Raw genomic sequence first — 25427 nt, 5'->3', positions numbered from 1 at the left:
ATCTGATCGTTTGATTTTGTTTTGTTTTAAAAAGATTAGGATGTGTTAGTAAAAATAAATGTAAGACCTTCCATTGCGTACCATTCTAAAAAAACATTATCAGTTGATCTGTTTCTTTTTTTTTTAATTTTATTGATTTTATTGAAATCACACAACATTCCATACAAATAGATCAATTTTACAAGAATAGGATTGAAAACAAATCAACCCCACCCCAAAGAAAGAGAGCAATCTGTTTCTTTTTAATTATAACACAAAAATTGAGCTGAAATGAAATGCATTATGTGAATATGCATTGGGGCGGCATGGTGGCGCAGTGGTAGCGCTGCTGCCTTGCAGTTAGGAGACCCGGGTTCGCTTCCTGGGTCCTCCCTGCGTGGAGTTTGCATGTTCTCCCCGTGTCTGCGTGGGTTTCCTCCGGGCGCTCTGGTTTCCTCCCACGGTCCAAAGACATGCAGGTTAGGTAGACTGGTGACTCTAAATTGGCCCTAGTGTGTGCTTGGTGTGTGGTTGTGTTTGTGTGTGTCCTGCGGTGGGTTGGCACCCTGCCCAGGATTGGTTCCCTGCCTTGTGCCCTGTGTTGGCTGGGATTGGCTCCAGCAGACCCCCGTGACCCTGTGTTCGGATTCAGTGAGTTGGAAAATGGATGGATGGATGGATGGAATATGCATTGCATTTCAGTTAATTTTACACTTTGGATTGCATTTCATTTTGATATGGATAGTCTTGCATACTCTGCACCTCATTGTGCCATTTTGAACCTCAACTGAACTATTTAAACTCCTCCTTATAAAATTGCAGATCACAATACTCTATGGGTGTTTTGCCAAGTGCCCACTTTTGCCATTGGTACAACACTTTTGAGTCTGTTGTGAATACTAGCATATTCTGTCCATAACAATGATGTATTAGCAACAATGAAAATGACTGACATATGCAAGATTTCCATTTGTTTCTTTTATAGACAATAAAAAACTTTATTTTACTTATAAAGCTCATTCAATGTTGTTAATACTTTATTAATTTAGTTGCCTCTGGCAACACATACTATCACAATAAGTGAGGAGCTCACTGTGTAATGTCCAACCTATAATTTTCAGATAAGTCAAGACAGGGAGGGAAATGGTTTACTCCTGTCCAAGACAAATCACAAGTGTCGGCGTCAGTTTAAACAGTTGTAGAGCTCCAATGAGACTACAAGAGAGAGAGAGAGGGTGGACACCGTACATATAGTCCACGATATTATTTTTTTCTGTATAGTCCTTGCTTCTCTCCTGTTTTAAACGTCACTCCTTCATAAAATGTTTTTCTCTTGGTTGTCTACATTTGAGACCCCAGTGTCTTCTTTTCTCTACCAACAAAGATGCCACTATAATACTTCAACAGGGAGAAAAACAGTGCTTGAAGTGGGCTAGTACACACCAGTACTCAGTACCATTATTTTCCTCTTTTGACCCTCAGAGTACAGGCAGTTTCTTACAAAGTGGCCCCCTACCCTCTGAAATTGCATGAATATACATTTGCATGTGTAGCCTTTAAAGGGGGATTGATGTGAAAGATCATTTAAGAACCCTCCAAAGCATTGTAGTTTAGCAATTATTTTCTTCTACTTCAATCACTAGAGAAAACAACCCAAAAATTAAAATGTTCAATATATTACATGGGCTGCCTAAATGTGCAGCCTGTAAACATCTTTGCCTTTTGTAACAAGTTAAAGTAAAACATGATTTAGTATTTAAGCTTTAGTGTTTGGCCATAGGTATGGCAACAAAAAAAAATAGAAGTGTGAATATATAACTGATGAAAAATAAAGCTTGAGTGAATTACATAAACAAATAAATTCTAAACATATGATCATAATGATAATACTAATAGTAGTAATAAATGCTCAAAATTTACATTATTCCTACTGATAATGTTTCAATTTAAAACAATACAGTTTCCTGTAAAATTGTGTTTTGCAGTGTTCATCAACAAAAGCCAAAACTAACTGATGGCACTATAACTGGCACCCCTTGTCTGTTTCCAGACAAAACCGGGTAACACTGGTAGTATGTGCATAATTACTGGCACCGCTGGCAGTAATGAGTAAAAAAGTATTGTAAAATAATCTCCTTTTGGTGAATTGCCTTTAATCTTACACTGAAAAAATTAGAGAAATCCAGCCTTTAATTGAAGTAAACTTATTCTTAGAAAAAATAACTCGTCATCAAGAAAAAGTTTGTTTTAACAAAACCACTTGTGCCACAATTATTGGCACCCCTAGAAATTCAAATGAACAAAGTGTTACTGATGCATGTTTTCATTTACTGTATATCTGACTTTTCTAAGTTGATCAAAGTGTGTAGAAGCTTTCAAACAGTAATCCATGACTTCTTGTTGTATTGGGAAATAAATAAGAGGTGGTAAAAAATTCAATTGCCTTATTCATTTATCAACATGGGAAAGATTAGAGAACACACAATCCAAATAAAAAAAGTGTTTTGACCTTTAGTGAACAGCTGGAAAAAATGCTGTTTACCTGAAAATGCCCACATCTACAGTTAAAACAATAAACGAAAATTTCAAATCAACTGGAACTGTCACCAGCTTTTTTGGAATATGACCATTGCTCTGTGAGCAGGATGTTAAGAAAGATGAAAAAATTCCCCAATGAACACTTTTGGAAAAATACAAAAAATGTAGCATCTTGGACTCACAAAGTCTCCAAAATTGTCATCAGTCACCATCTCAACGTCAACAGATTATTTGGAAGGCATGCCAGAAAAAAAGCTTTTCCTGTCATTTAACCACAAGTGTAAGCGTGTGGAGTTTCCTAAATGCTTCTGGAGCTTTGACTGGAACCAGGTTCTATAGTCAAGACAAAATGAAAATGAAACTTTTTGGCAACAAACATGCAAGATGGGTTTGGTATAAAAAGAAGGATGGATATATAGAAAAGACCATAATCCCCACTGTCAATTATGGTGGACTTTCTGTGAATTTGTATGCCTGTTTTTCTCTGAAGCCCCTGCAAACCTTTTTAGGGTACATAGCAACACAGACTCCATGAAATACCGCAGATTTAAAATTTAAGTCTGGCTGACTCTGCCAAGAAATTAAAACTGGGTCATCATTGGATCTTCCAGTACGACAGTTATCCAAAACATATGTCTACATCAACACAAACATGGCTAAAGGAACACAAAATCGAACCTAAACAATTTTGAAAATCTGTGGGGTGAGCTAAAGAGGAAAGTGCCTAAGAGAGGGTCTCTCAGACACTGGATAATTGGGAGATTCTATAAAGATGAATGCTCTCAGATTTCCTGCTCTTATGTTCTTCAGTCTTATAGGATGTTATAGGAGAAGCCTCAGTGCTGCTTTAGTAGCAATTAAGTAATAAACCCACCCACAATTACAGCAGCGCAGGTGAGCAGAGGGCTGAGGAAACTTTGTGCCAGCAAAGCAGCGGGTCCAGATGGAGTATCGCCACGACTGCTGAAGGCCTGTGCTCTGGAGCTGGGGAGTCCTCTACAGCGCATCTTCAACCTGAGCCTGGAACAGTGGAGAGTCCCGAGGCTTTGGAAAACATCTTGTATCACCCCAATCCCAAAGGTATCACGTCCTAGTGAGCTGAACAACTTCTGGCCTGTCGCTCTGACGTCACATGTGATGAAGACCATGGAGCGGCTGCTGCTTCACCACCTGAAGCTATAGGTACGCCACACCCTCGACCCTCTGCAGTTCACATACAAGGAGAAGGTGGGAGCGGAGGATGCCATCATCTATATGCTACACCTATCCCTCTCCCACTTGGACAGAGGCAGTGGTGCTGTAAGAATTATGTTTCTGGACTTCTCTAGTGCCTTCAACACCATCCAACATCTGCTCCTTAGGGACAAGCTGACAGAGATGGGAGTAGATTCATACCTGGTGGCATGAATCGTGAACTATCTTACAAACAGACCTGTATGTGCTTCTCGGGAACTGCAGGTCTGACATTGTGGTCAACAACACAGGAGCGCCGCAGGGGACTGTACTTTCTCCGGTCCTGTTCAGCCTATATACATCGGACTTCCAATACAACTCATAGTCCTGCCATGTGCAAAAGTTCGCTGATGACACTGCTATCGTGGGCTGCATCAGGAGTGGGCAGGAGGAGGAGTATAGGAACCTCGTCAAGGACTTTGTTAAATGGTGCAACTCAAACCACCTACACTTGAACACCAGCAAAACCAAGGAGCTGGTGGTGGATTTTAGGAGGCCTAGACCCCTCCTGGGCCCCGTGATCATCAGAGGTGACTGTGTGCAGAGGGTACAGACCTATAAATACCTGGGAGTGCAGCTGGATGATAAATTGGACTGGACTGCCAATACTGATTCTCTGTGCAAGAGAGGACAGAGCCGGCTATACTTCCTTAGAAGACTGACGTCCTTCAACATCTGCAATAAGATGCTGCAAATGTTCTATCAGACGGTTGTGGCGAGTGCCCTCTTCTACGCCGTGGTGTGCTGGGGAGGCAGCATTAAGGAGAAGGACGCCTCACGCCTGGACAAACTGGTGAGGAAAGCAGGCTCTATTGTAGGCACGGAGCGGGACAGTTTGACATCCGTGGCAGAGCGACGGGCGCTCAAAAGGCTCCTATCAATTATGGAGAATCCAATGCATCCACTAAACAGTGTCATCTCCAGACAGAAGAGCAGCTTCAACAACAGACTGCTGTCACTGTCCTGCTCCACTGACAGACTGAGGAGATCGTTCCTCCCCCAAACTATGCGACTCTACTGCTGCTGGAGTATGTGAATTTCCCCTTGGGATTAATAAAGTATCTATCTATCTATCTATCTATCTATCTATCTATCTATCTCTCTCTCTCTCTCTCTCTCTCTCTCTCTCTCTCTCTCTCTCTCTCTCTCTCTCTCTCTCTCTCTCTCTCTCTCTCTCTCTCTCTATCTATCTATCTATCTATCTATCTATCTAGTGGCAAAGGAAGTTGTACAAAGCAGTAAATGCATGGGTGCCAATAATCATGGCACATATTTTGTTAAAAGTAAATATATCTATCTATACACTATCGGTCAAAAGTTTTAGAACACCCCACTTTTTTGTGTTTATATGGAAATGCACCCGTTTAATCTCTTAAATTTTCTTGAAATCAAGGCATAGAACAAATAAACAATTGCAAGTAAAAATAGGTCAAGGAATCATTAAGTGTACAAAATTTTATTCAACTTTTTGATTCATCAAAGTAGCCACCTTTTGCTCATATAACAGCCAGATTGTGGTAACCCTTTCGATTCAGAATTCCAGTCACTCAGTGCAAGTTACCAACTCCGCCTCCAGCAAAAGAACCCCAGACCATCACACTTCCTTCTCCACGTTTGACAGTTAGCGACACACACTGAGGAACCATGCTTTCACCAACTGGATGGTGTATAAACATCCTACATGATGAACCGAAGATTTCAAATTTTGATTCACCAATCTATATGACTTTCTTCCAGTCTGCAGTAGTCCATTGCTCGTATTTCAAGGGTCTATTTTGTGCTGTAAGGAATGGCTTTTTTTACTGCTACTTGCCCTGTCAAGCCTGCAGCACAAAGGTTGCTCTTCACTATAGAAATTGAGACTTGTTTTTTTTCAGCCACTGCTAAGTTGTGCTTGAAGCTGTTTTGCTGTAAGGGGCCTATCACGCAACGTGGTGACCCTCAGAAACTCGTCAGATTGGGTTGTGACCTTGGGTCTCTCAAATTTCTTCCTATTAGAGTTTCTTCCAGTTTCCAATTGCCTTTGAATTGTGTACACGATACTCACTGACACTTTTTTCTTCTTCAATTTCTCTAAATGAAATTGCCTACACTTCCAAGAGTAATAATGCTCTGTCTCATTTCATTTAATTACTGTTTTCTTGCCATTATCACTGGAATTTACAACTTTCTACACTGTAATATTGTCCAAGTAGTACTTCAGAGGGTGTAGTAACGCAGTCTGTTCCAACTCTGCTTTAAGGCAGACAGGGGGTTTTAAGTAATCAACAGAACTTGGGACACCTGTGCAAAGTGCTTGCTTCTACTTGTAAGGCTTAATTTACTTTAACTGCTGCAGAGCATCTGTAGGTTGTAACTTGTTAGTTGTTCCCTGAAAAAGGCCCATTTATAATATTCTGAAATTGTTAGTTTTTGCCCACCTAAACTCTAAATTTATACCTCTGGCAATTTAGTACTGACCTTTTCATGATTTTAGGTCATTTATTGCATTAAATATGAAGAAAAACTGTACCAAAACCTCTGACTGCTAGTTTGTGTATATATATATATATATATATATATATATATATATATATATATACACACACATATATACATATATAAAAACGTCTACGCATAGAAGTGTGTCTGTCTGGCCTGGAAATGCGAGGGTACAGCATGAAGCTCAAAGAGCTGAGTCGGTTAACGAGTTGGAAGAAGTACGAGGCTACAGCATGAAGCTGAAAGAAAGTGACTCCATCGCCAAAGTGAAACTACCAAGGTAAAACAAACGAGAGAGAAACCTGCTTAGCCACTGATAGACTGCAAAACGAAACTGCCAACTCTGCATTTCAATTTTTGTTCTGATGATTTCAATAGTTTCTAGGAACCAGGGCTATGTATATATATATATATATGTTCCTAGAGCACCTGCAAATTGTGAAAAAATTTGAATTTTGGATGTGGTTAAAAAAAATGCCTATTTTTATAGTTTAAACCCTAAATATGCCCCCAAAACACTTTAATTTCATTTCAACCTCGGCTTAATACATTACCAAAAAAAAAAAATGTAAAGGTAAACCCGTATACTGTACAATACTGTACTGCTATGTCTCCCGCAGTGCTAGAATGTAAAATGAAAGAGTGTTTTCATTGCCAGAAGCCTTAGAAGTTGCAAGCCATTTCTTTAACCCTTAAACTGCCACATACTTAGGGGTTAATACATCTCTGGACGCCAAATACTTTTTTGCTGCACTTTTTAAGTAAATGTCACAATTCACAAAGAAAAGGTGAAATTTTAATGGAACACATTTTTTTCATGTAAAGAGCAACACAATTACTACAGAACTGATCATTTTTCACACTGCTACAGAACTGTAAAAGCTATTTTAAAAACTACTGGAACATTATGTACAAGATGCAACTAACGCCATTGATGAAATTCAGTAAATCACTGAGCCAACTGCGCTTGAGTTGGCTGCATGCAAGCACACAGAGGTAAGCGCTGATGCTGGCAAGCTAGTCTAGTGCAGCTGCTCAATCCCAGGGACAGTGAGGCTGCAGTGCTGCAGGGTGTCACGCTTGGGTCACAGAATTGCACAGAACACAAGAGATTGTAGAGACAGGAACTTTATTCAAACACTTCAAACAAACATGTCTCTTTCAGAAGTAAAACGAGCTCGATTAAAGAATTGACAAACATCATAGGGGAGCACAATGGGAGTGGGACCACCAACAGGAGTAGAGGATGTCTGGGGGAGGAGAAAGAAACAAAGCAATCAGCCAAAAAGGACAGGTGCTGAGCAGCCACAAGTAAACCCAGCAAGTAAGGGAGCAATGTGAAGGTAGTCTATCAGCGTTTTTTAAGGAGTTTTTTGAGGAGCGTCCATGTCTTCTAGGGGTGCATTCAACCCCCCTGCTCACAAGGGGCTGGCAGTGGTCGTGAGCTGGCTGCTCAACGAATGTATGGCACTGACTGATCAGTTCCTGTATGCTCGCAAATGGCACTGAGAAACGACTATAGCCGGTTGTGGCGGTTTAAGGGTTAAGAGGAACAAAACGGAAAACACAAGAACACTCAGCTGGAGATTCATCACAGTCAATCAGCAGCAAGGAGAAATGAATAGCGCTGTAGCGGTCCGGTGCCACTAAGATTTACAGTGATTTTTTATTTTTATGGTGGAGATTCCAGGGATGCACCCAGCCTTGGCCTGACCAGCATGCACTCATAAACAGAGACAAAAACAAAGCAAACTGGTAATCAAATAGCAAATAAAGAATGTAATGAAAACAAATAAAATAAATGGAAACAATGATACCACTCCTGTTCCCCTTACGGCGATTACACACTAAATACAACAAAGCACAAACAAAACACACACAGTAAATCATGAAAATCGTTCATGACATCCTTTGACTCCAACAGCCCCAGCACCCTCAGCAGAAAACCAATCAGAGCCACTGCAGGGACTGCTGGGAGTTGCAGTTTCAAATTCTATTGGCTACTTTCACCATCCCAAGCCATGTTTTCCTCTACAGTTGCTTCCTGTTCTCTCTACAGTACAGTGTTGCCATGAAAAAAGCCATAAAAATTGCGGAGGGTATTTACTGTTTCTGCTAACAATTATTAGATAGGTTCTAAGGAAAAATCCACGAATGACTGAGGCCACGAACTCTGAACCGTGACTTTGCAGGAGTCTACTGTATATGTGTATATGTATATTCATTCATTTTTTCTCCCTTTGTGGATATCCAGCTGCAAATATGCAAACAAACTGTATCGTATCACAGACCTTCTCTTCCATATATATATATATATATATATATATATATATATATATATATATATATATATATATATATATATATATATATATATGGAAGAGAAGGTCTGTGATACGATACGGTTTGCATATTTGCAGCTGGATATCCACAAAGGGAGAAAAAATGAATCACGTATCATAAAGTAGTTTTTATTCCTGAGCTTTCAACCCCTGCCAGGGGTCTTCATCAGAGGACAATGCTTAGACTTACAAGGATTAAAGGCAATATATAGCAAAACATTACATGGAGGGGGTGGGGGGGTGGCTAAGTCAGTGTGATGGGGGGGGGGGTATTGGGTGTACAGTTTATTTATTATGAACATGTTCTTCTTAAGTTTGTATATACTGGATTTATGTCCAACTGTCTGTTGATGGCATTCTCATTTGATAGCCAAGATTCGGCCAGCTCTCTGCCACTTTTAGTACTGGCCTTAAATTTTACTTGTACATTGTCCCAGTTAAATGTATGTCCTGTTGATTTAGTATGCGTGTAGATCAATGAAAGTGAGTCCTTTTTTCTGACGGCATTGCAATTTTCCTGTATACGTGTTGCGATTCTTTTTGAAGTTTGTCCTATATATACCGCTGAGCAAGAACTGCATGGAATGCTATAAACTGCGTTTCTAGTTTCTGCTATCGATTTTTTGTTTTTAGCATTAAAGAGGACCGTGCGCAAATTGTTTGTGGGTTTGTGTGCTATTCTGACGCCTGACTTGGTCAGGATACATGTTCATAATAAATAAACTGTACACCCAATACCCCCCCATCACACTGACTTAGCCACCCCCCCCCCAACCCCTCCACGTAATGTTTTGCTATATAATGCCTTTGATTCTTGTAAGTCTAAGCATTATCCTCTGATGAAGACCCCTGGCAGGGGTTGAAAGCTCAGGAATAAAAACTACTTTATGATATGTGATTCATTTTTCTCCCTTTGTGGATCTCCAGCTGCAAATATATATATATATATATATATATATATATATATATATATATATATATACACCGTGTTTCCCCGAAAATAGGACCTACTCCAAAAATAAGCCCTAGTATGATTTTCAGGCTGCTCTGTAATATAAGCCCTACCCCAAAAATAAGCCCTAGTCAAGATCGTCAGCTGAAAAGTAAGGCACCTAAGGCCAGGTTTATACTTCACGAGATGTGACGTGTGTGCCCGAAACATTCATTAAATTCTGAAGACACCTTACCACAATATCTCTGAAAAATATGTTTAACACAAGAATTACCAGAGCCTACGAAAAAACTTGTAGATCCGGCCCACCTTAAATCCGTTCGCACCTCTCCCTCAGTGTCTTTTGTCCTGTAAATGTGCCGATTAAGATGAGCAGCAAGCAGCCTGCTATTCCATCCCCCACCGCCACAGACCATGCACAAACTTCTCCAGGCTCATGCCTTGATTGATTATCTGGGAGTCAAGTGCTGGAGTTTTAGAGTGGAAATAACAGATTGTTATTTGGAACACATGCATTTCATGTGTGCTCCGTTTCTATAATAATCTGTGTAAACAAATTGTTAAAACAGAAACGTTTGTCATATTTTAGTAGTGAATGACAAAATGTTGACATAAACTATATAATGTGTGAAGCCTGAAGTCCAAAGATCAAATAAACACTTTCACAAAAGGTTCAAGGACGATACAACAGCTTCCGTGGCATAGCAGTAAGATTAGCTGACTTATAATCAAGAGTCCCCGGGTTCGATCCCGTCTGTCTCCTGTATTTGCCGTTTTCAATAGTGAGCTGCTCTTATTGTTAATATTATATAGTACACACATACATTTGGTTTGCGTCTGTAACAGACGGTGTATATTTACAGGACTTGTGAAAGTTACCATTTTTTTTTTTCACTTTTATTCTCTCACTCACGAGCGCGATACATACCACCGCCCTAGGGATCTGACGCTGTTAGTTTTTATTTGAAACTGGGAGTAACTAGATGTGAGTGGTGTTTTGAGGCAATGGAACTGAACATTCTCTGATCTGGAGGGATAAAAGCTGACACACAAACACTGGTGAATCTGCCTTCTTCGTATCTCACCGCCCCTTGATTTTTTTTTTATTCAGTTTTATTGATTGTTCCTGCTCACGCTGAATTAGTATGCACCTTATGGTCTATGATGTCATAAAAAAAAAACAAAAAACAAAACAGAGACATACAGTCATGGCCGAAATTATCGGCACCCCTGGAATTTTCCTTGAAAATGTACCATTTCTCCCAGAAAATTGTTGCAATTACAAATGTTTTGGTATACACGTTTATTTCCTTTATGTGCATTTGAACAACACAAAAAAACAGAGAAAAAAAGCCAAATCTGACATCATTTCACACAAAACTCAAAAACCGGGCTGGACAAAATTATTGGCACCCTCTACTTAATATTTGGTTGCACGCCCTTTGGAAAAAATAACTGAAATCAAGCGCTTCCTATAACCATCAACAAGCTTGTTATACCTCTCAACTGGAATTTCTGACCACTCTTCTTTTGCAAACTGCTCATGGTCTCTCAGATTTGAAGGGCGCCTCCTCCCAACAGCAATTTTGAGATCTCTCCATAAGTATTCAATCGGATTTAGATCCGGACTCATTGCTGGTCACTTCAGAACTCTCCAGCGCTTTGTCTTCAACCATTTCTGAGTGCTTTTAGAGGTATGTTTGGGGTCATTGTCCTGCTGGAACACTCATGACCTCTGACACAGACCCAGCTTTCTGACACTGGGCCCTACATTGCGCCCCAATATCTTTTGGTAGTCTTCAGATTTCATGATGCCTTGCACACAGTCAAGGCATCCAGTGCCAGAGGCAGCAAAACATCCCCAAAACATCTTAGAACCTCCACCATGTTTGACTGTAGGTACTGTGTTCTTTTCTTCGTAGGACTCATTCCGTTTTCTGTAAACAGTAGAATGATGAGCTTTACCAAAAAGCTCTACCTTGGTCTCATCTGTCCACAAGACGTTCGCCCAGAAGGATTTTGGCTTCCTCAAGTACATTTTGGCAAACTCCAGTCTGGCTTTTTTATGTTTCTGTGTCAGCAGTGGGGTCCTCCTGGCTCTCCTGCCATAGTGTTTCATTTCGTTCAGATGTCGACGGATAGTTCGAGCTGACACTGTTGCACCCTGAGTCTGCAGAACAGCTTGAATATGTTTTGAAGTTGAACAGGGTTGTTTATCCACCATTCGGACTATCCTTCGTTGCAGTCTTTTATCAATTTTTCTCTTCCATCCACGTCCAGGGAGATTAGCTACAGTGCCATGTGTTGTGAACTTCTTGATTATGTTGCGCACAGTGGACAAAGGAACATGAAGATCTCTGGAGATGGACTTGTAGCCTTGAGATTGTTGATATTTTTCCACAATTTTTGTTCTCAAGTGCTCAGACAATTCTCTGCTCTTCTTTCTGTTCTCCATGCTTAGTGTAGCACACTCAGACCCATAACAGAAAGGTTGATATATATGTATACAGTATATATATATATATTCAGTATATGTATTTTTTGTGACTTCTTTAGTGAAAGAAGAGACTAAAACTGTTTTTAAATATTTGTTTTTAGGTGGTGGAAATTTCTAGCCTTACAGATCACTTACTAACAGAATGTGACAAAAAGGACAGTTTTGGTAAATGTCAGCGCTGTACGGAGGCAATTCCAAAAGAAGAACTGATTGAGCATATCCGTGCAAAAACATGTAATCGTAAGTTGAACTGTTTGCTTTTTTATGTTTTACTTTGGACTTTTGTGCATTATTATATAAGAAAGTTAATCATTATACAGTACCTTTGAAAAAGTATTCAGATTTTACTAAATTACAAATACATAATCAGGCTGACTTTTTCATGACTTTATTTTGTATGTGATTTTGAACTGTACTGAAATGTAGGTTAACAGAAAAATAAGCAAAAATGCATATTGCTTTATTTTTTATTTTATTGAGAACATCATCATATTAGCAAAATAACAGTTATGCAATATGCTGTACTTTAAATCTCAAAATGCAAATACATTACAATGAATCAAGGATATGTACAGTATGTCAGAATTATGATTAAACATCCTACAGTTTTTAATATTGGCACAGTGCCTCATACAATTGCAAATTTATAATAATTGCACAAAAACCCACTACTCACTAACAACTGATCCCACAGCAGGAACATGTTAGGGCATTAAGGTCAGCTAAATACACTTCCTACTTTCTGAGACTGGTACTTGTTTATGGAATTTAGGTCATTGATTTTCGGATAGCATTTGAACGCTTGATGACAGATTGGTCACTTTTCATTATAATTCTGGCTTGAGTTTTGAACTATATTTTATCTCCTGATTCTATTCGGTAAAAATTGCCACTGTCTTATTCTGAGTCTGTATATCTGGGAATTACAAGAACCAGTTTCTACCACTCAGCTTAAAGGCCAGCTGCTGATTGATATGCTTACCTGTGACAGAGCTTATTATTGCACAGCTGCCAGTTACATTCAGTGACAAATGTGCATGAATGCACAGTTATTCAAATAATGTCAAAGACAGTACTTTGAACTACTATTCCTCACCATTAGTGACAGCTGTTTCAGTAAAACTACTGTTTACCCAACTACTATGTAAGTTATTTCATTTATCTATGATTCTCTGGGTTTAGAAGAGGTTTTTAAGATTTGTGTAAACTGACATTTAATCAAGATTCCATTTGCACACCCTAAGTTTTCATGAAATAACCTAACATTTTATTTGCCTTTCTAATTGCTTCTGTGCATTGCTTGGACAATGACAATTTTGTGTCAACATATACCCTTAAATCCTTTTCAGAGTTTGCTTCTTAGTATAACAGTGTCTCCCATCTTGTATTTATAATTGATGTTCATTTTGCACTTTTCTACATTAATGCTTTGTGACCATGAGCAAGTCAGTTGAGCTGCCTGCGCTCCAATTTTAGTGCTATCTGCAAATTTAAGAAGTTCACTAGAATCACCGTAATTAAAATAGATCAGAAAAAGTAATGGTCCAAGGAGAGATCCCTGAGGGACTTCACTGATGACCTTGCTCCATGTGGGGCATTCTCCTCTTATCTGTACTCTTTCTCTCCTCCCAGTTAACCAACTAGAGATTTTTATAGATTCTAGTTTCAGAGTTAATCTTTGGTGTGGGACTGTATCAAATGCTTTTTGAAAATCTAGGTAAATTATGTTCTCCTGTCAGGTTTTCTTTTATAAATCCTGATGTTTGTGTGGAAAGCGGTGTATGCACATTTCCAGTCTCTTTTTTGTGATTTGTAAGTCTGACCCCAGGGCAGAGAGAGTAAACTGAAAGAAGGGTCTGAATGTCAAGGTAAGTTAAGTGTCTACTTAAACAAATGAGTTTTTAAGTAGTTTTTTTAAAAGAATGAACTGAGTCTTCTAAAGTCAGGGTGCATTAGAGCTAAAGACTCTGTCACTGATAAAGTTCAGGTTAGTGTGGGGCACAACAACATTTCCAGAATCAGTAGATCTTTGTGGATGAAAAGGAACATAGCTGATTGAGGAGGTTACTGATATACTAATATCTTGCAAGGCCATTTAAATATTTATTGATTAATTATAGAATTTTATGTAAAATCCCATAAGACAGAGGGAGCCATTGAAGGCAGAACAGAATTCATGTTATGCGCTTCCTGTTGTGGGTCTGTGTAAAGGCTCTTGCAACACAGTTTTGAAACATCTGGAGTTGTGATAACAGATTAGAAGGGGCAACTGCCAGTACAGAGTAGCAGGAATTAATAAAGGTATGGGCAAGTTTCTCAGCACCAGAAAAGGAGAGTCAGCAAACATAGGATATGTTACGGAGGTGGAAGTAAAAAAGTTTTGTAATGTGATTTATATGGGTAGAATAAGAAAGGGGGTGGGGGATAAAAAAAAATGACATTAAGATTCTTTGCAAAAGAAAAAGGCCTAATGATATCATCAACAAAGAGTAAATGAAAAGATTAGTGCCAATTAGCATTAATTTTTTCCAGTTTAATTTAAAGAGTTACATACTATCCCTTTTTAAAATTCACTGAGGCAAGTTATGAGCTGAAAAATCTCTGAGGAACTATTACTTTTAACATTAAAATAGATCTGAGTATAATCCACATAAATGACAATGCAGGCCAAAGCTGTAGTGAAGTATGTACCTATGGAATAGCGGAGGGCTGAAGACAGAGCACTGAGGGACTCCTTCCATGACTGGTGCTAAGTTAGACCTGCAGTTGCCAAGACTAACTCTTGGTTATCAGTCAGATAGGATGTAAACCACTGGAGAGTGTTTCAAGTGATACCCAGAATATTCTCCATTCTGGATAGCAGAATATCATGCTTGACAGTATCAAATGCTGCAGTAAGATCTAATAGAATTAATATATTGGTTTGCCCATAGTTTGGAGTCATAAGCAAATCATTAGTTACAGTACCTGAAGCAGAGCAGTTTTACAGCTGTCCTGTAATCTGAAACCAGAGTGAAAGGGTTGCATCATCCATCCATCCATCCATTTTCCAACCCGCTGAATCCGAACACAGGGTCACGGGGGTCTGCTGGAGCCAATCCCAGCCAACACAGGGCACAAGGCAGGAACCAATCCTGGGCAGGGTGCCAACCCACCGCAGGACACACACAAACACACCCACACACCAAGCACACACTAGGGCCAATTTAGAATCGCCAATCCACCTAACCTGCATGTCTGGAATGTGGGAGGAAACCGGAGCGCCCGGAGGAAACCCACGCAGACACGGGGAGAACATGCAAACTCCACGCAGGGAGGACCCGGGAATCGAACCCAGGTCCCCAGATCTCTCAACTGCGAGGCAGCAGCGCTACCCACTGCACCACCGTGCTGCCCCAGGGTTGCATCAATTTGTTACAAATTTAATAACTAGTGAGTTCGGAGGCCACAATACACTCAGGAACTATGGACAGAAAAGGTTAGTGAGAGATAGGTCAAACATTGTTCATATTGTCATCATTAAGGCCAGATTTTTTTTTTTTTTACATTGGGGTTACAGAAGCAATTTTCAAAGTAGGTATCATAGAGCCATTGTCAAAAATGTATTTATTATTGTCGTAACAATTGGGATTATGACATGAAGACAGAATTTTGGTAAGTGGGGTGAAAAGGTCATTAATAAATGTAGATAAAACTAGTAAAAATCTGGAAAAGGAGCTAGATGGAGAAGTGTGACAGGGAAAATACAAAAGGAGGTGTAAAATGAGGACACAAACACCGTCAAAGGTTTGAGGGCATCCCTCATATGCTGTAGCACAAGCAAAGGAAATGACGTCTTCACAGACAGAGTTCAAAATGGAACTGACAAAAAGAGAAATGGAGGCAGTATATATAGTTAGTTGCAGGAAGTTATGTCATAGGTGAAAGGCATTCTGGAACCGAAAGTGGCGTCATGAAGAGGTTGGATCTTGAGGGTTGAACCAGAAGTGATGTTATTGTGTGCATTCTTCAGTTGTTCTGCAGGGAGAGAGGAAAAGAGTTAGAGAGCAGCACCAACCCCTGGTTCAGTGGCTATCTGCATGTATTTGAGCCTGTAAACTGTCTCCCAAATGCACTTGTGTGACACAGCTCCCCCCTCAGCCCAGACCCATTGGGATGGGTGGCCCGAACCGAGAGGTTGTGAACCTGAGAAACAGCATCTGCATTGGCCTGGAGAGAGCCTTGGTGATAAATGACCAAAAACCTGTAAGTCTGAAGATCTAAAAACCAGCATTTGACATGTGGGTTCAACTCCTTATGTATCAGCATCCACTGAAGATCAGCATGGTTGGTAAAAAGGGTGAACTCACAGCCCAAGAGGTAATACCTCAGCTGTGTAATCGCCCATTTGGTCACCAAGTGTTCATGTTCCACTGCTGCATACCTGGTTTCCCGATCCAACAGTTTCCAGCTCATGAACATCGACACCAACTCGACACCAACGCTGCTTTGGCTCAGCACGGTGCCAAGACCTGTGTCCGAAGCATCGGTCTGGAGAATGCAACATAAAGAAAAATCAGGAGAAATTAATACAGGTGCCGAGGTCAGAGCCTGCTTTAGGTCACGAAATGCAAAGTTAGCCTTTTCATCTCATACCACCACATTCTTTGTCAAATTTCCAAAGGGCACCACTCTCTCTGAGAAACGGGGAATGAACCAGCGGTAGTATCCCACTGAACTGAGAAAGACTTGGATCTGCCACTTGGTTCTCAAACGGGTCCATCTCAAGATGGCTTCAACTTTAGAACACTGTGGTCACACTGTTCCCCTGCCCACTTGGCAACTATTTGGCCTCTTTAAATCTGAAGAAACATTTCTTGGGATTGATCCGAAGACCGGCTTCACCAAGTGCTCGAAGCACAGCTTGAACCTACACTATGTGTTGCTTCCATGTCCCAGAATAGATGACAGTGTCACCTAGATAGGCGGTACTATAGGAATTGTGGGGCTGTAGGACTTTATCCGCCAGATGCTGGATGGTGTCTGTTGCCCCATGCAATCCAAATGGAATACCCTTTGGTCATGTCAGGTGTGGTCAAATATTTCGTGCCCCCACCCTCTCGAGGAGGTTGTACATGCATGGCATAAGATCAGCGTTGAATTGGGATACTTGATTAAGCTAATGGAATTCATTGTAAAACCTCCAACATTCTCTTGATCTCATGTTCGATTTCTGCTTTTTTTGCTTCCGGGAGGTGATAGAGATGTTTCCTGACTGTCACTCAGGGTTTGGTGATGATATCATGCCCAATCAGCAAGGTCTGGCCAGGTTGTTCACTGACTACCTCCAGAACTGACAGCATTACTGATTCCAGCTCCTGTTTCTGAGTGGGAGTCAAATTTGAGCCAAAGTTAAGTGATAATTTATAAGCGTAATAAGAGAGTGGCTGAGTGGGGACAGGATCAACATCCCTGTCCCTCCAAGGTTTCATCAAATTAACATGATAATCCACTTGGCTGGACGTAGAGTTATTTTACTAAATAGTCGACCAACCCCTTTCTCTCCTTAACTTCGTATGGCCCTTGCCAATGGGCTAACAATTTTGAGTGGGAGGTAGGCACTAGGATGATGATGGGGTCACTAGGGTGGAACTCCCAAAGGGATGTTTCCCAGTTATAACACAGGCATAAACACCATCAACTCAGAGAGGGACAGGCAAGTTCGTTGTACCACATGATAGTGACTGAGAGCCTGAGAGAATAAAACTGAGGTTGGAGCATCTATATTACTAAACGACAGTTTAATTTATGCACGGCGGACGCACTGAAGCGCATGCGCACTGCGCCGCGGCGCCCCAGAGTCAAACGCAGCGGCTTCCCAGAGTAAGTAGGTGGTGCCCAAACAACACAACCTGTAAACTAAACTTGCTCTAATCCACTGTGCCAGCAGTCTGTGTGGCATGTTTGAATCACATAACGGTAATTCAGTAACAGAGAAACAAACACGAGACCGCATGGATAAAAACAATAAACGGAGGCTCCTACAATGTGCTTCACAAACACCAGAAGCAAAGAAGTCACGGCTCCAAAACGAAACACCTCAAGTAATGGAAATACAACAACGAGCCCGTAGGGATGAAAACAATGAACGAAGGCGCCTACAACGCGCTTCTGAAACACTACATGCAAGAGAGGCACGGATCCAAAAAGAAACTGCAGAAGGGCTACAAAGTCGTTTAAAAGGTTTAAGATGTTCAGTATTCCAACAAAGAAAAAGCCAAAGACAGCAACGACGGACAGACGCTGAACAATTCCGCCAGTTAGCTGAGAACGCATTCTATAATGAGTCCACTGTTCATGAAAATTCATTGGGATTAATGAGTGTCATTTGCAGTCATTGTCATTCACGTAACTTCCTTGAAGAAAAAACTGGCAGTACAACTGATGAGTTTACACGTTGTTGTCAAAAAGGTCAAGTTAAGCTGCCTCCTTTGGATGAATATCCTGAATATGTACGGAAGCTTTTGGCTAACAATGTACCCGAAAGTAACAGCTTTATGGAATGCATTAGATCCTACAATAGTTCATTTGCTTTTGCATCTACCAATCAGTATTAAAAGTAAGTTGAATTATGATTCCTAACAGTAAACGACGTCTACCTAACGACACAGCTACAGAACAACAAAGACGAGACCGCATAGGGGTCACGGCTCCAAAACGAAGGAGCTCAACGATTACTAATACAAAAACGAGCCCGTATGGCTGCGACCTGTAAACTAAACCTGAGGTACAGCGTGCACGCCAGATTGTACAGTATATATGCACAGATGCCAGAGGCAACAGGCAAGTCGTTTACACTACCGCCGCTGCCAAATGCAAGACTGCATAGTTAAAAACAATACACGAAGGCGCCTACAACGTGCTTCTGAAACACGTCTCATGACTAGCGGAATCGTACGTCAACGTCGCCACCATACTGTGAGTGGCACTGTGGACGCACCCACCCTCCATGATATTTCATCCCTACAAATATCGGAGGGAACAGAAAGTGATTGCCATTCTTGGATTTGCGATTCTTTCGAGAATCGCGGGGCTGCTGGTGTGCTGATAAACTAAAAAAAAAAGCTAACTTTTGCAAGTAGCAAAAATGTACACCTGGTGTTACAGACTCAAATCAAATGTATATTTTAATTATATAATATTAATATAGGGATCATCCAAAGGGCGATACTACAAAGTCCTAAGGCAGAGTGGCAAGACTCTACCTAAATTTCAGTTTTATTACTGGGTGGCAAATATACTAGCTTTAAAAATCTGGACATTGACACAAATAGATGAACACACACAGGCTTGGTCCGGAATAAAAATAAAATCCTGTTATACTTTCTTATATTCCTTCCTTTGTACACCAGTAAATATGAGTTATCATCAATATACTAACAACCCAGTTGTGCTTCATTCACTCAAAATATGGAACCAATGTAGGAAGTACTTCAAGATAGAGAAGATTTTATCTGTAGCATCTCTGCATGATTACTACATTTTTCCTCCCTCTGAAATGTACGCCGTTTTTAATGTTTGGAAAACATTAAATCACTTAGAGATTTGTACATAGATAACGTCTTCGCATCCTATGAACAATTACACTCCCAAATTTAACTTTCCATCAACACAATCCTTTCACTAACTCCAAATTAGAAACAGTGGGAAAAGGATCTTTTACTTAACGTTTTAGAAAATGAGTGTAAGGCAGCAATGCACAGAATTCACTCTAACTCCATATGCGCAAAGCATGCAAATGAGTATTCAACTTAAAATCTTTCATCGTGCACATCTGTCTCATTTAAAATTGTCCAAAATGTTTCCAAGGCAAGATCCAACCAGCGAACATTGAAGTCGAGCTCCAGCCTCATTGGGCCATATGTTTTGGGCATGCACCAAATTAACATCATTCTGGACCAAAATCTTTAAATGCCTCTCAGACAGCCTTGGTATCGTAATCTCTCCTAATCCATTAACAGCTGTGTTTGGTGTACTCCCAGATGGGTTTAAAGTGGAGAAGGACAAACAAACTGTAATTGCCCTTACTTCAATATTGGCATGTAGACTTATCTTGCTCACCTGGAAGAATCCTAACTCACCTCTTTTAAGTCAGTGGGCAACTGATGTTACATACTATTTGAAATTAGAAAAAATCAAATTCTCACTTACAGGATCTATTCAAAACTGTTTTAAAACCTAGCAGGATGTACTGTAATCAGTAACATTTTAGAATAAGCAATTAAATTGGGAAATTTCTTCTACTCTTAAAGTTTTACTCTGGCTGTTGGCCTTGCTCTCTTTCTCATGGGTGGGGGTTGATTTGAACTTAGTTTTGTCATTTTACTTGCTTGTATGGAAAGTTACATGCTTTTAATAAATTCAATAAAATGTTTAAAAAAATAGAAATAATAATAATAGCAGCTCACTACTCAATATGGTAAATGAGTGGAGGACATGGGATCAAACCCGCAACCTCTTGATTACAAGACAGCTGTTCTTACCTCTGCACCAGCCATGTGGACATGTCTATTTTGATATTTGGGCTTCAGTTTTTACACATTGACAGCAATATGTAAATTAAATAATTTCTTTTTTCTTTGGTTATATCCATGAATAAAAGGGCACTTGTTTTGTTATACCGTTTGTGAAAGTGTTTGATATTTGGACTTCAGACATTATACATTTCACATCAGCAGTTTGTCATTATTACTATAACATGAAAAAAGTTTCTGTTTTAGTTATGTGTTGAATATTTCTTGCCTTGTATTTCCTGTCATCCTACATTTACACAGATCATTGTAGACACGAAACACACATGAAATGTATGTATTCCAAATAATGATATATTATTGACCCTATACAATTCCATACACCTAACTCACAGACATCAGCTCTGAAAATTTTGCATCTGACTTGGCTTCAGCTGCCTCAGTTGGAGATGGGATAGCAGGCTGCTTGTGCTGATTGACACATTTGCAAAACAAAGACACTGATGAGGAGTTGTGAGGAAATTTAAGGTGGCCTGGCCTTACGAATATTTTTGTAGGCTTCAGTGATTCTAGTGTTAAAAGGAACCATTTTATTTAGTTTTTGACAGGAAGGCGAAGTTATAGTGATCAACAAGACTATCTAATGTGTATCAAAAATGACAAGATAGAGATACAGATATTGTTAAGGTTTATGAAAGAAATTTGACATTAATATTTAAGAGCAGGAAGATGCATTGAGGTAGTGGAAAACACTGCTTTATGGTCAGGGAGGCCCAAATCAGTGCTTTTGCCAACAGATAAACCATATGTCCATATCAGGTATAATATGTGACCACCAGAGTGGGTAGGATAGTCAACAGTCCAGCAGGGGATAGGAATTCATTGGTCAGCTATAATGTAGGAATGTCAATGTGATGTTAAAATCACCTATAAGAATGCCTTACTGGGAGAGAGAACTTAACTGTGTTAGTAGTTCAGTCACATCAGGATAAAAAGAACCATTTTATTGTGGAGGACGATGAAGAATAGTAATAGGATAGGGCCAGATTTCGTTATCAGTTTTAGAACCAACACTTGAAGTACAATAAGCATTCAACTGGTATTCTTTTGATGTTTACTTTTGATTTACAGTTACAGCAAGTCATCTGCCCTGCAAAGTACACATAACTAAACACAGTCGCTTCAGTTAGAGACACAAACACATCAGGTTTTTGCCATGTTTCAGTTAAGCATAACATATCCAAGTTGCAGGCTGTAATGAATTCAAATAGTACAAGTGCTTTACCATTGATAAATATTTGCGTTAAAGCTGGGTGATGCTAGTGGCCAAGAAGTCATTGTATACAGATGCACAACTACAGTTTATTTCAATGTAGTGCTGATTTGGCATATTGACGTTCGGCATGACTGGTTTGGTGGTGGATCAGTGATGGTCTGGGGGGGCATATCCATGGAGGGACGCACAGACCTCTACAGGCTAGGCAACAGCACCTTGACTGCCATTAGGTATCAGGATGAAATCCTTGGATCCATTGTCAGACCCTATGCTGGTGCACTGGGTCCTGGGTTCCTCCTGGTGCACGACAATGCCCAGCCTCATGTGGTGAGAGTATGCAGGCAGTTCCTGCAGGATGAAGGAATTGATACCATTGACTGGCCTCCACGCTCTGGTCCAGATCTGGGAGGCGATCCCCCAGGACATCATCTGTCGTCTCATTAGGAGCATGCCCCGGCCATACAAACTACTGAGTACGATTTTGAGTTGCTGCAATGAAATATTGGCAAAATGGACTAGCCTGCCACATCATTTTTTCACTTTGATTTTCAAGGTGTCTTTGAATTGAGCCCTCTGTAGGTTGATAATTTTCATTTCTATCAAACGATGTTGAATCCTTTCGTTCCTAACACATTCCCCAGTCCATATCAGTATAGATATCCAGCATGATTTTTTTCCTATTGAGATCTGATGTGTTTTCAAAGTGTTCCTTTAATTTTTTGAGCAGTTTATAAAAGTGGATTCAGTATATGTGACTAACCTTAAGCTGTATTTTGGCTTTGAGAGGAATCTTGGAGTTAGGACTATGTTGCAGCACCATATATTATACTATAGTGTTTGTAAATGATATCCTTGTTCTGGAGTGTCGCTTAGTTTGTGTATAGTGGCAGTGACATATTGACAAATTCACATTGTAGCATTAGGGCATGGGTTTCCCAAAAATAAGAGTGACCTTACCTAGACAAACCCTGAAGACCTGTCTCAACACCTTTCATTTTGATTCATAAATCTTGAAGGGGACAGAACATAGAGAGATCAAAATCAGCAGAGAGGTGAGCTTGCCCACGAAGAGTAACCTGCCAAATCCAATGAGAATGTTCATTGGTTGGATTTGGGAATCATCTGGTGCTGAGATCAGTGAGAATACAGAAAGATCTGAAACTCAACAGAAGTGCGCTTCTGAGGACTGCAGGTGACAATACAGATTCAAACATGCTTTGAAATGCTGACTCTTCAAGAACCAACAGGATCATTAGTATTACTTTTCTTTTGGGAAGCAGATACTAAATACAAACCTTGGATGCAATACCAACATATTTTGAGACTTTGCATGGGACTTACAAAAGGTGTTCAAGATATGAACTTGGTGTACAACTTTTTAATGAGTGTATGTTAGTTCCATCTCAGTGGTCTTTTTTCTAAAATTGTTTCTAAATTTTGTGCTATTTTTTTCTTAGTATGAACATTTCTTTGTTCCTCATACAGTTCTTTACATTCTTTAAATTGGGAAGTGAATGGTTGAAATCCATGTTCTTGGGGCTAGTAAGAGCGACAGCATTATGGTTGATCTGTGAAGTAATCATCTACCCTTTTAAGATTGTGGTTTATAACAGTTGTGTGGTAAACCTCCCTTATATTGTGGTTTTGCAACAAGTATACAGGTATATTTATTTATTTAAAGAGGGACATGTCGGAAAAAGTAATATTCAGTTTCATGGTGTTGATTCTGTCATACTGATTCTCCCAACTAACTTCAGATGAATGTGGAGCCAAGTAATGAAATATTGTTTAACCCATTCCAATCTATTTGTAAGGAAATTGAAAAAATCTTTTCGATGTGTGATTATTGTCAGTTTCTAAATTATCTGCCTTATTATAACAAAAAATATTGGTTTAATATGGGTATATCATTTTAAATTCTTTGTCAGCTTACTTAGAAAAACCTTAGTGATGGAGACACAACATTTCTTTGTTTTATTCATCAGCTGCAAAGTCAGAAAAAGTTGCTAATTACTGCCCTTTGTGTCATGAAAACTTTTCACCTGGAGAAGAGGTAAGATTTATATAATGTATCTGTTTATAGACTAACATGTCATATTAATGTATTTAACAATAGGTGTATTTAACTGACATTACTAATTTTGTTTTGCATTGATTTAGAGATATGCCTTTCATATTCATTCTTTCACTTTTTGTAAATATTTTTCCTGCTAAATTGTTTATTCAATAAATGTTTCTTAGCTGTTTGTTCTGGATTGTTCAGCAAGTTGCATTTTCTCACATTCTGAAACAGGTGGCGAGAGAGAGCGCACAGATTTGTATCATAAGTCGGTTTATACTGGTATACACTGAAAGAAGTATATACAGTTCCCTCTATAATGTTTAGGACAAAGACACATTCTTCCTTGATGATTCCCTTCTGCTCCACAATTTAAAATTACATATCAAACAATTCAGACATGATTAAAGTGCACATTGCACACATTGATTTAAGGGTATTTGCATAAATGTTGGTCAAACCATGCAGAAATTACAATATGTTTTATGCATGGACCACCACCTTATTTCAGGGCACCATAATGTTTTGGACAATTGCCGTCACAAGTGTTTCTGATTACTCAGGTGTGTTGTGTTGCTTCATTTGTGCAGGCATAAGATACCCAGGCTTGCTTCTACTTAGAGACTACCTTTAAAGTCTGTAGTTACCATTGTTCAACATGAAGACAATGAAAGTCAAAGAAGCCATTATGAGGATGAAAAACAGGAATAAAACAATTACAGACATTGGTAAAACCTTAGAATTACCTAAATCAACTGTCTGAAATATCATCAAGAAGAAAGAACATGCTGGTGAGCTCAGTAATCACAAAGGGACTGGTAGGCTAAGGAAGGCCTCCACTGCTGATGATAGAAGAATCCTCACTATGGTAAAGAAAAAGCCCCAAACACCTGTCCGACAGATCAGAAACATTCTTCATGAAGCAGATGTGTATGTGTCAGAGACTACTATCTGCAGAAGACTTTTCGAACAGACATACAGAGGCTACACTGAAAGTTGCAAACCACTAGTTAGCCACAATCAGGATGGCAAGATTATAGTTTGTGAAAAAGGACTTAAAAGAGTCTGCAGAATTCTTGGAAAAGGTCTAGTAGACAGATGAGACAAAGATGATCCTATATCATAGTGATGGCAAAAGCAAAGCGTGGAAACGTAAAGGAACTGCCCAAGGTCCAAAGCATACCACCTCATCTGTTAAACATGGTGGGGGGCTGTTATGGCTTATGCATGTATGGCTGCCACAGGTACTGGCACACTTACTGTATCATCATTGATGATGTAACTGTTAATGGCAGTTACACAGTGAATTCTGAAGTGCATAGAAACATATGTTTAAGTTCCAGTAAATGCTTTCAAACTCATTGGATGGCACATCATCCTACAACATGATGAGGATCCCAAACATACTGCTAAGGCAACACTGGAGTTTTTCAAAGCCTAAAAATGAAAAATTCTTGAATGGCCGAGCCAGTCACCTGATTTAAATACAACTGAGCATGCCTTCCATATGCTGAAGAGAAAACTCAATGGGACAATGAAACAAACAGGAAGTGAAGATGG

At 39.7% G+C, this 25427-nt stretch overlaps 1 protein-coding gene across 1 annotated transcript in view; it reads left to right on the top strand.

Annotated features, from left to right (window-relative positions):
• Positions 1-25427, top strand: part of cep104 (centrosomal protein 104) — a 203366-nt gene that overhangs the window by 147972 nt on the left and 29967 nt on the right. Inside the window, exons 20-21 of the mRNA XM_028807321.2 lie at positions 12124-12262; positions 23794-23861. Coding sequence (XP_028663154.2) covers positions 12124-12262; positions 23794-23861 — 207 coding nt within the window. The remainder of the gene's footprint in view (positions 1-12123; positions 12263-23793; positions 23862-25427) is intronic.

This window comes from Erpetoichthys calabaricus, chromosome 8, assembly GCF_900747795.2.
Source record: "Erpetoichthys calabaricus chromosome 8, fErpCal1.3, whole genome shotgun sequence".
Lineage (NCBI taxonomy): Eukaryota > Metazoa > Chordata > Cladistia > Polypteriformes > Polypteridae > Erpetoichthys > Erpetoichthys calabaricus.
This window is presented reverse-complemented; position numbering and strand designations above follow the sequence as displayed.